This window comes from Hibiscus syriacus, unplaced genomic scaffold (assembly GCF_006381635.1).
Source record: "Hibiscus syriacus cultivar Baekdansim isolate YM2019G1 unplaced genomic scaffold, ASM638163v2 tig00110562_pilon, whole genome shotgun sequence".
Lineage (NCBI taxonomy): Eukaryota > Viridiplantae > Streptophyta > Magnoliopsida > Malvales > Malvaceae > Hibiscus > Hibiscus syriacus.
The window spans coordinates 217,672-229,671 of record NW_024062783.1 but is presented as its reverse complement, the minus strand read 5'-3'; the positions used below and the strand labels follow the sequence as shown (position 1 = coordinate 229,671).

Below are 12,000 nucleotides of genomic sequence, written 5' to 3'. Positions count from 1 at the left end.
GATTTTGAAGCTAAACGAGCTAGGATATTTATAGTTAAATTTTAAGAACTAATCTTGTAAATATCTTAAAGTCTAATGACTAAAATTAATTTTTCATTCAAAATATTCAATACCTAATTCATGCTTACCATTCACTTTTTCAAAATTTTAGGTGGAATTGATTTTTTTTTAAATTCCAACTTTCGGTAGGATTTTATCAATTTTGAACAGGGACGAGTATGATTGTGTGGGGGCTCTACGAGCAACCGGCTGTTCACCATAGTTTGCTAAAAAATCACAAAATCCAGGTTAATTTTATTAACAAATCCATAATTTATAAGTCTTTAATTTTGAAAAAAAAAACTTGTATTCCTGTATTTTTCAATTGTTTTTACCTTGACAGATGAGGCCAAGTTTTGACCCACAACGGGACTATACCAATCCTACTGGTAATGGAACTCCTGACAACTCTATAGATCTTGTCTTAATGGATGCTTGTCCTTCAAGAACAGTTCCCATTCGGAGAAGAAGCACGGTGGAATTATCGAGAGCGAAAGCTTTGTTCTGACGACAGTTTCCGAGACACAAAACAGCCAATAATTTATCGCCCGGATTCGCAGTAACCCATACAAGCTAATTAATTTACAATTTTCTTCTAGTTCAAGGTTCATAGAATCATCCTTAAGATATATGTATGACCTTAGTTTGCAGGAATTGTGACCAGAGATAATCCGGCAACTGTTTATTACGGTGCCGGAGGAATGGTTAGCATAATTAACCCGGCCGTTACCAGTGGCCAAGCAAGCGCATCTGTAATATCACTTGAAGGAGGTCCTCCCGATCAGTTCAGCGTTATAAGGGTCGGATGGATGGTAGGGATTCTTCGTGACCAGGGGGCGACCGGCCTCGCCAGTCTCACCCTATCCATTCCTGTTCGCAACATTTATTTTTTCGATATTAATTAACCATGTCCTTTTTGGAATTCCAGGTTAATGTCGATTTTTACCATGACAATTATTATACTCGATTGTACACACCTTGGGGCGTATGGATTTCTCTCCTTAATCATTCGTCTTTAACTTGTTAGTTTATTCGATTTTTCCGCTGCGTTTATGCTCGTTTTATGCCTACACGATATACGCTCGATAATTGACTTGGCCGTTTGGGTTCCTCTTAATCAGCAACGTCAGAATGGGCAAATGATTGGCTGCTACAACACATACTGCCCTGGATTTGTTCAAACAGACCCTTCTATAGAACTTGATATGACCCTTGGCCCAATCTCAGTTGTTCGAGGACCTCAATATTATATCAAACTTTCAGTGACTCAGGTATACGGATCTTTCCTTTTTCATTACATCTTGAATTACTTGCATCATTTATATCTTGAAATCTATTGTAGGAGAAATCCACAGGATATTAGTGGCTCAAATACGGCGACAACGAAAAGCCGATCGGGTATTGGCCAGGTAGTTTATTCACCAACCTGGGCAACGGTGCACCCGGGATTGCGATGGGGAGGAATGGGTTCGTCTAGTACGGGTCAGGTGCCACCGATGGGGAATGGCGACAACGGAGAAATCCATAGTTCCCACTTTAGGCAACTGGTTCTTCAATATGAAGCGGGGACGTCTCTAAATGGATCGGTTGATGTTCCGTTGGACGTAGTGCAAACAAGGAGTTACAAGTGTGGGAACAACTATTACAAGGGAGAGTTTTGGGGATACAGCTTTTATTTTGGGGGTGACGGTGGAGACGCAACCCAATGTTGTTAATTTTACCAAATATCTGAATTTGATTCCAATTATCATTAATAATATTAATAATGAATAATAAATCTTTGCAGTTAGTGTTAGTGCTGGCTTCCAAATAAAATGTGATTTAAAGCAAAGAAAGATTTTAAGGTTTAGTCCATTAGCAAACTGTTAAATAAAGAGAAAACTGACAAATCTATTATTGCTGCTTAACAATTATTGACAACTCATGTTTGTGCTCAAGTCATGACCCATTGGTCCGCACAAGACGTCTCAACCAGTGACCCTTGAAGCAACTAGCCTATTGATCCAGAAATGACCAAACTAATTAATATTGAACACAATTGAAAAGGGTGCTCTTGCATACACCGGCTAAATGGGCATCCATAGTGAAATGAAGGTGCATGGATGAATTTATACAATAAGCAGCTATGTTGCTCGGACTCTTAGTTTTTTTTTCATGTGCATGTGTATGATACTGGTGTCAGATTCATATCCAGACATGGGTATGAGAATGACTGTCCGAAGACCCAATATGTCAAAACTGCAAAATATTTGAACACACTCATGGAGGACACATTCTTATTTCAGACACTCACACCTGAATACAAGTAACGTAGAAAATTAGCACTTACTCGAGGAAAAATGCACATTTCAGCCAGAGAAGCAAGTTGGTCAACACTTGAATCAAAATCTTCACCAGGGTCCTACTTGAATCCTGTTAAACAACTAGTACTGGAAGCTGTACATTCATTCTCCTGAGTCCAGACCCTCACAGTCTTGTCATTGCCAAGCGCAGCGGTTGCGATCATGTTTCGAGTGGGGTGACAAGCATATGAAATAACAGTGTCGGTATGGCCTTCCAACTTCTGAACCACCTTTCTGGACTGAAGTTCCCACAAGTATACACAGTTATCTTCAGAACCACTAACAATGTACTTATCATTAGTTACAGATTTTTTAAGTGCGAAGATATCTCAGATACTCGGATGTGTGATCTAAGCTGTTTTATGCTGAGTTTAGTTCTATCTTCTTTTTTCTTGCAACTTATGTTTAGTTCTATGTTCTAAATCCTGTAATGTTAAAAACCATAGGATTATTGCGGATGAAGATATGATTTTTAGAATAAATTATGTCAGATATGACTGAATTTTAAGCTTTATATTTTTTTAAATAAATAAAACTAAATCGCAAACAGTGAAACTTCAATTTGTTCAGTCGAAACAACCTAATGAAACATAATCTAACAACATCAAAAATAAATAACGACTAATTTCAGATTTTGTTAGCCAAATATCTAGATGGGATTTTTTTTTTTTTGAAAATTAGAGTGTTTAAAAATTATTTTAGTAACTAAATCATTTGTTATAATATATGGAAAATTCACTATAAGAAAGTGATGAGTTTTATAAAATATAATAAATAATTATAATTCGTCATCAGAATTTGACGAGTTCTATATAATTTTCTAAAAATTCATGTGATGAGTTTTATTTTCTTAATATATTTTATAAAACTCGTCATTCTCTTATAATAAATACTATCACTACAACAAATTTATCAATTTATGATAAAATTTCTGTATGACATTGCATATAACGTCACAAAACATACTATAATGTGACGTTTTTTCTTTTCGTCATATTTATTGATTAATGGTATATTTTTTATGACAATTTCAAAAATGGTCATTGATTTTCGTCACTATAAAATCTTCCCACCAAATTTTTAGTGGGAAACATTTTAATAACATTTAGATAAAATAATGACATTGTAAAATCGTCTCCAATGAAAAAAAGGTAATAGTGACGATTTATTATAATGACGATTCGATTTCAATTAGTGACGTTGTACATTTGTCACAAATAATCACAAATAAGTTTTTATTTGTGACAATTTAATTCGTCATATTTTATAAAACATTAAAAGTGACGTTTTATTATTGTCACAAAAAATAGTTTTAGGATGACGAAATCAATATTTATCACTTCTTGTTATCTTTTTTTTATATGACGATTTTAAAAGACATCATGAATTTACGTCAAGAATTCGAGCTCAAGTCAAGTCTAGTCCAATCTATTCAAGTGTTGACGAAACTTTGATTGAGTTTAATCTTTATTCAATAATTGTTGAATATAACATATAAGCATATAGCCCTTTTTAAATTGTGTTACTGATAAGCTTACTTGTAATGGCACAATCGAACACAATATTTTGTTTTCTACATATTTTATTAAATAATTTAATAAATTATAATAACCTCAAAATACATTTTATACACTAAAAATAGATAAAACTATCCTACAATGACTCTTAAAAATATTAATTCAAAATTGACCTTTCAAAGTATGTTTTTCCGTTGTATCGACTTTCCAACAATCTTATATAAACAATTATATTAACTAGATCATAAAAAATATTGTTACATATTACAACAACTTAAAAAGTAGCTTGATCATGACAAGACCAATGAAACCTTACGAGAACACAAGTCGTATTTATGCTTGTATAGAAAAAGTCAAATATTTATGTCAAATTATTTTTAATAATTAAAAAACAATTTTTTTTTATTATTTTAAATATTCATGCTCAGGGATGTTTCACCGAAATCTGGGGACGTTTCAGGGATGGCATGTGACTTTCACAAATCTTTTTGTCATTTTACATCTAAAAAAATCACAGCATAACCTAATTTCACAGCTTCTCAATACCCTCTTTCACCGTCTCTCAACTCTCATCACCATAAATTAGAAAACAGTTTTCTTTCATTCCAAAAACTAAATTTGTGCTGCTGAAGTGAAGACTTTCAGGTTTCAAACTTTCAGTTGGCTATGTAAATTCTCCAATTTCTCTACGTTTTTCAATTTATTTTCTCTTCCCTTTTCAATTTATTTTCATCTGGATTGTAAGATATATCTGCATCGATGCAAAATACGAGGACCTTGAAAAATATCTCATAGGTGATTTCAATTTGAAAAAAGTTCCGGCTCATTGGCGAGGGATTGTGAGAAATTTACGTGATCCAAGGATATCTAGATGGTTGAATAAAGATACCTTTGGTTGGAAAGTAGGAGATGGAAAGTATATTCTGTTTTGGGAATATAGTTGGTGCTCGGAAAAACCTTTGAGCATTCTTTTTTCTCGATTATATAGGCTATCCTCTAGAAAATGGGTACTGGTTGCATCATTAGTGAATCTCTAGGTGTCCAATGAAATAGATTGGTCCTCCAAAGCGCGATAGGGAGTTGGAGTCTGCGAAAAAAATTAGACGGTTAGTCATTAAAGTTCCAATATATGATGAGTCCCTGATAGGTTAATTTCGTATCCAGATTCTTTGGGCATTTTCTCATTGAGAAAGCTTTCTAATCTTTTGATTGAAGCTAATTTGGAGGAGAATGATCTTACTTTAGACATATTGTGGAAATTAAAGGTCCCCCCAAACGTCAAGTCCTTGTGGTTTTTGAAATTAAATATAATCCCCACTTTAGAATTCATGATAGCTAGGGGCATTGCAATAGAGAATCCAGATTGTGGCTGTCCTTGGTGCCATTCGGATAAGGAATAAGTCTTTCATTTATTCCTGGACTGTGAGTTTATTAGAAATTTCTGGTTTTTGTTCTTTCAATGGTGGGAAATCCCTTGGTCGAATTTAGTTCAATGGAGGATTTTTTTGGGGTTCTGCTTTAATTTTCATCTTCAGGGGCTGTTGAAGTCGTTTTGGTTTATTTTTTACAATGTTTATGATTTTTTATATATATTTATAATTTTAAAATTATTTTATATGTCGTAACTTTGCCGTCCCCGTACCATGTAATTTTAAAAATTGTCATTCTCCGTCCCCATCCCCGTATCCGTATCAGTGCAACATAGGTTGCTACTCATTGTGAAATTCTATCATGTGGTTAAGAGATCGAATGCTATTTTCATTTGATTGATGCTACACTTCTAAAAGATATTTGTTTAAGTGAATTAGGATAGATACAATTGTTGGTGTTGAAGTGCATGATGGATGATGTAATTCCCTTCTTATTCATCAAAAGATTAAGAATGGTTTAATTCCAAACAACTTGGAATAACTATATTCTAACCGAGAAGTAAATGAAGAGTTTCTATGGGTACATGTTGGTAAAAGAAAAACACTAAACGTGCAGATTTTGTAATTAGCTTATGGTGGCTGATTTTTATGTATTTTCTTGTTTAGTTTTTACTACTGTGTTTCATAGTATTTTACTAACATTTGTATGCAGATCTTATGCTTGCAGGGATCACCCCCCAATTTTCCTGTTTCATTAATTTGGCAGTTCATTACCAACTCAATTCAATTTATAGTAACTTGAAAACTTTAGATGATTAGTTGCGAAGTTAAACATCCATTTCTTTCTACCATCCGTAGCAGCTGATTGGATTTTTTTTTTGTGATTTATGTATAGGGTATCACAATGACAGCTTCTAGTTGGTTAAAGGGTCTTAACCTTGTAGTGGAAATATAATTGTTTTCATTCTACCATAGCTATCTTGTTTTCAAGTAGGATGATTTGCATTATGTTAGTAGGATAAATTTGACATATTTCATTTTTTAGTCTGGGACTGTTTTTTATTATTCTCACTCCCTATAAACATGAATACACGCATGATACGACTAACTGGCTTGTTTATTATTTTCTTTTGTATGTGTAGTTTGTCTTGCTTCAAAAGTGTTCATGTCGCCAGTCTTAATTAACTGGCTACCTGCTGCATGTTCCTATAGACTCTTGTTACATAGGTGCACAAAATATTTTATAAAATATGTGATTTAGGGTTAAAAAGATTATCAAGAAAGTGAAACAGAAATCTTCTTCTATGTATTGTACTTTTGAAATAATTTTGTTTTAGAGTTATATTATTTTTGCAATTTTTTTATTTTGCACCAGATTATAGTACTAGAAGCGGTTCATCAATTTCAATATCTAGGTAATTGGCATATTTTTTAATATTTTTATTTTCATGTTAAATATAATTTAATTTTTTTGTATAGTTTAGATGGTTTTGTCAATTTTATTTTAATATGTACTTTGGTAATTTTACATAGTTGTATTTGCTATGGTTTTAGTTTTAGGATCTCTTTGTTCTTACCCAAAGTAGTTGACATTTTACATAATTGAATATTTTATATAGTTGAGATGGTTTAGTTAAACTCAAACGGAGTTTATGAGATCTACTTTGTTAGCCGTCATAATTTTGTGCCTTCACTTCAATTTTCACTTCAATTTTCAGGTAAACAATATATTTAAATAAATAAAATAATTATATAGTTTTAACTATGACTATTGACATGCTAATTATTTTTGTAGCTTCAAATGATACCACAAACTTATCATCAACATACTCGCAGTCGACACAAGATATGGATTGAGATTCTCGCAAAAATTTATTCCACAAGTCATATTATGGTCATATTATTTTTATTTTCTTTGAACATTTAAGTGTTTTTATATTTATAAAAATGACATTATTATGTTTTCTAGTAAAACATTCGTATAAATTTTATTATTTTACAATAAGTAAACTATGTTATTTTTTCTTTAGATTAATATAATATTTTCATTTTAATATATATTGTCATATTATGGTGACAATCTTTATTTTGTCACTATATTGGAGAAAATTGTATAAGGTGACGTTATGCATAATCATCATTTAAAATACCATTACATAACATTATATTATGTCACTAAAAATTTGACAATATATCTTTCGTAACATATATGTTGATTTTATTGTATTATTCGTGACGATATAAATTATTAATAAATATATAATTTAGTGACGTAACTAACTGTCATGCAATATAAGTTATAAAATGACGTTATGCATAAGTGTCATTTATAATACTATTAGATAACATTATATTACGTCACTAAAAATGTGACAATATCTCTTTCGTCACATATAGATTGATTTTAATGTATTATTCGTGACGATGTGAATTATTAATAACAAAATTTTATATAATTTAGTGACGTAAATAGTTGTCATTGAGTATCAATTATAAAGTGACGTTATGTATAAACGTCATTTATACCGCTAATAGATGACCATGTATTGTGTCACTAATATTGTGATAAAATTTTCTTTCGTCACGTATACAAAGAAATTATTGAGTTATTGGTGACGATATGGTTTATCAATGACGAAAATGTACATTATTTGGTGACATAATTAATTGTCATTGAATGCAAATTATAATGTGACATTGTCCATTAACATCACTATATGTTTAATAATACGTGACGAAATCTTATATATCGTCACATTTGACATTTAGTGACACATCTAGGCTGACGCTCGTCATGACGTCAATTTTTGAGTCACAAAATATAAACAATGACGTAAATGTATGTTTCAATGACAATATTTTAGATGCCACAAATAATCAAATTTATTGTAGTGTATATATATTATAACAAATGATCTAAATTTTAAAATAATTCTTAAACATCATCATTTTTCATTTTTTTCCCACCTACAATATTCTCAACATTGAAACGTAATTTCATATCAAGTAAATCTAAACTTTTTGTTTTTGTTGAATCATAATACTCACAAAAACTTTGTAATAGAATGTAAAGATAACGTAATTTTTTTTTATTAGAGACCGATTACTAGAATTAAAAAAAAAAATCTATAAAATTTAAGGAGATGTAAATATATTATTAATAAAAAATAATTAAAATATATAATACTTGAATCTATGATAATTTGTTTTTTTTTCAAGAGGATAGCACTTGTAATCATTTCCTTCGGTATACTTCTAAATAAATTATTATATTAAGTTCATTCTTAAGATTGCAATTTAGCTATTAATTAGAGGTGTAAATTAATTGAGCTTAAATGAATGATGTTTTGTTTGAGTTTGTTTGTTTAATTTTAAAGGTATTTATGATCGATTCATATTTGTTTGTTTAGCGTTCGCGAACATATTCATTTAACATATGTGAATATATTTATTATATATTCAATAATTAAACAAAATAAATTAAATAAATCTTATACAACCTCCACAACAACAAAATACAATCTTTAAAGTCTAAATTTTACTAGTGTTCAATTTAATCAATGCATTCAGCGATATTTAGAATGTAACAAGATACAACTGCCAGGCCCTTTTCAGTCATTTACTTACCCCAAAGATCTCTACCCTTACATATCACATGGGCTTTACTTCCCACCAACCTTTCCCACTGCTTCGCTCCTCCGCAAATTCGTACGGACTTTCATTTTTTTTTTTCTGAAAATAAAAAAATTTGAATCAATTATTTTCTTAAATTAAAATTTTGATTTATTTTTAATTTCCTCCTTTTTTTTCTTTTCTTCAATCTCGTATGCCTAGATGAAATAATTTTGAATTTATCCAAGTTCCTTGTTTTTTAACTTTGACTCTTTAGTGTTTTTTCAATTGATTTGACACTGGAATAATTTCAATCGCGTTTGAATTGTTTCTTCGTTCGGTTAAATTCTTGATATAGTTAAGGTGATTTCTTTTTTGAGTTATATTTGCGATGTTAATGTGATTGAGACCGTTTTGGCTTACATATCTTATATTTATAGCCTTGAATCATGCATTTAATGGAATTCGTTTTGTAATTTTCAGATTGATTTTAACATTGGAATTTGATATATTAATTTTGTTGCAGGTATCGTATTTCCTGTCTGACTTAACTAGCCGAAGCTTAATATCGGTAATTTGAGATTCATCTGTTGTCTATTCTGATTGACATTCTTTTTTTTTGCTATTTTTGGTTAGCTTCTTCTTAGAAGAGTTTTTCGTTCTATTGCATGATTTATATGTAATGTCTCTTTGAAATTTTTTGTTTATGCTAATTTATAAGTTTGGTTATTATAAGTTTTGGTTCATAAGAAGTTGGACAAATACATTGAACTCATTGGACAAGACGGGAAATTAACTTATTTGATCTATCCAATGCAAACCAGTAGATCATTCTTCTCTAAAGTTGATATTAATTTGTTTACCTGAGACTTAAATAGCTCCAAACTACCACAAATGTGTTTTTCCTCATTCTGTACTCAATTCAGCCTTCATCTTTATACTTGCATTTCTAATTTTGTTATTGCGTAGGCATCTAGTTTTCCTTTCTCATATGAGTCGCTCTGATCTGTTCTGTACCCAACATTGAGTCCCGTAAATTATTATCCGTCTTATCGATGGCTGGGAAAGCTTCTCATACGATTAAACAAAATTGTGGTTATGCAAGACTCCTATGTAATCTGCTAATGATTTATTTTTCTGTATGTGATTTGGGTAATCAGAATCCGTTAGCCTGCTTATGTTGTCATCTAGTCAGCAGGAGCTGTTTCCTTGTGTCAAAGCTATATGTGCTTGATGTTGTTTTTGAAGTCAATTCATTGTGACATGTATTTTCTAGAACTTGTATGATTTAACCCAAATATATCTTCTCCTGGTGCATTTGAGATTATAACCAAATGAAAAGCCATACTTCTCTGGACTGCCTTTCCTCTCATATATTATCCATCTTCATATTTTTCCTTATTTTACCGGACAATGTACTTTACCTTCCTTTATGCTGTTAATTTCCTTGCCTTTATGGCATGAGTTGCATTTGTGAATATACTAGCTGCAGGTTTGAGTTTGTAATACCCCTTTTTTGTTCCCACATGGACAAATTTAATTTTTAATTGATACAGTTTCTTAATTGCTTTTTTTGCAGGTACTCTTGGAGCAAAATTCTACTAAAATATTTTATACGGTGAAGAGAACTAAAAATGGAGTTGCATTGCCTGAAAGATTCATTTGAGCGTGTTAAAAAGAAGCGAAAGGTGTCATATTCTAAAACACATGAAGTTACAGAACTGATTGTTCAGGAAATCGAGATGGTGCAGTCAAGCACCCTTGAATATAAATCCAAACTAGCTGAACTGAAGAAAAAGTTGCAGGAAGTTGCTCCACTCAGTCAGCTAGAAGGCACCCAAAAGAAACTGAACATAGCACTGAGCAAGTATCCAAAAGCTCTTGAGAAAGTCCTTAATCCTGATATATCCAAGGCTTATCGAAATGTTGAGTTCGATTCCCGTGTAGTTAACCAATTAATTGCCAGCCATTTCTATCGGCAATGGCTGTTCGATGTTGGTGATTGTTTCATAGTTGAGGCTCAGGATGTAGATGCTGCTGCTACTATGAAATCACTTTTCCAGGAACTTTATCAAATGCTCGAAGTCATGAAGTGTTGGGACCTGGAGCCTGCCCTAAAATGGGCGGCTGCAAACTCCAATAAACTAAAAGAAAATGGTTCAGACCTTCAGCTGATACTCCATCGTTTACAGTTTTTGAAAATACTTAAAAAGGGAAGCAGAGATGAAGCTCTCAAGTATGCGAGAACCAACTTTGTTTCTTTCGCCGGAAACCACATGGCCAAAATCCAGAATCTCATGGGGTGTCTCCTGTATCCTGATAGACTTCACGATTCCCCATATGCTCATTTATTATCACTTACCAATTGGGATACAGTGACTGAGGAACTCACCAGGCAGTTCTGCAATCTTCTGGGGCAATCATATGAGAGCCCATTGAGTGTCACAATAGCAGCAGGAATCCAAGCATTGCTACCTCTTCTCAAGTTTATGACTGTTATGGCAGGAAAGAAGCACGAATGGCAATCGATGAAGCAGTTGCCTGTGCCGGTCGATTTGGGCAAGGAATTTCAATTTCATTCGATATTTGTCTGCCCCGTATCCAAGGAGCAATCAACCGATGACAACCCGCCAATGCTGATGTCGTGTGGTCACGTGCTTTGCAAACAGTCTATCAACAAGATGTCAAATAACGGCTCGAAAAGTTTCAAGTGCCCATACTGTCCAACTGATATCAATTCGAAACATTGCAGGCAACTGATTTTCTGATTAAAACCCTGATATGATAATGGGTTTATATTAAAAAAACAGTTTCCTTTAGACTGAACCGAAAATGCGGCGAACTAGAAATCGTTGCGATGTGGCCAAAAGTGATGAAATGGTGGTAATTGTTGGTCAGTAAAGTGTTGGTGTTTATTGATGAACTTGTTGTAAGTAGACATTCTTTCCCATATTCATGCCGGTAATAGGGGGAAAAACAAGTTGAGTTTTTCTTACATATCTAATAATTTCTATATATATGTGACATAAATGTGATACAAATGAGAGTGATGATTTAGATAATCTTATTGTGATATTTGTGAAGTACAAATTAAAAATGAGTAAATTTCAAGATTAATTA

At 32.2% G+C, this 12,000-nt stretch overlaps 2 protein-coding genes across 2 annotated transcripts; both read left to right on the top strand.

Moving 5' to 3' along the window:
• Nucleotides 1-218: 218 nt before the first annotated feature.
• On the top strand, nt 219-1,754 carry LOC120132393. The gene is made up of 5 exons (XM_039149162.1): nt 219-287; nt 383-514; nt 684-911; nt 1,161-1,310; nt 1,395-1,754. Exons 1-5 carry the CDS (start codon nt 219-221, stop codon nt 1,752-1,754), a joined length of 939 nt encoding a protein of 312 aa, XP_039005093.1.
• An 8,576-nt stretch (nt 1,755-10,330) lies between these two features.
• LOC120132414 (protein RMD5 homolog) lies at nt 10,331-11,742 on the top strand. The gene has a single exon (XM_039149177.1). The coding sequence runs from the start codon at nt 10,515-10,517 to the stop codon at nt 11,646-11,648; it is 1,134 nt and encodes a 377-aa protein (XP_039005108.1). The 5' UTR covers nt 10,331-10,514; the 3' UTR covers nt 11,649-11,742.
• Nucleotides 11,743-12,000: the final 258 nt, after the last annotated feature.

What these genes read in the sequence shown, in the direction of transcription:
- LOC120132393 (XM_039149162.1), top strand. Translation starts at nt 219, where the DNA reads ATGATTGTGTGGGGGCTCTACGAGCAACCGGCTGTTCACCATAGTTTG. An exon ending in GTCTCACCCTATCCATTCCT is followed by an intron (nt 912 to 1,160) that starts GTTCGCAACATT and finishes CCTCTTAATCAG; the next exon opens with CAACGTCAGAATGGGCAAAT. An exon ending in TCAAACTTTCAGTGACTCAG is followed by an intron (nt 1,311 to 1,394) that starts GTATACGGATCT and finishes AGAAATCCACAG; the next exon opens with GATATTAGTGGCTCAAATAC.
- LOC120132414 (XM_039149177.1), top strand. Translation starts at nt 10,515, where the DNA reads ATGGAGTTGCATTGCCTGAAAGATTCATTTGAGCGTGTTAAAAAGAAG.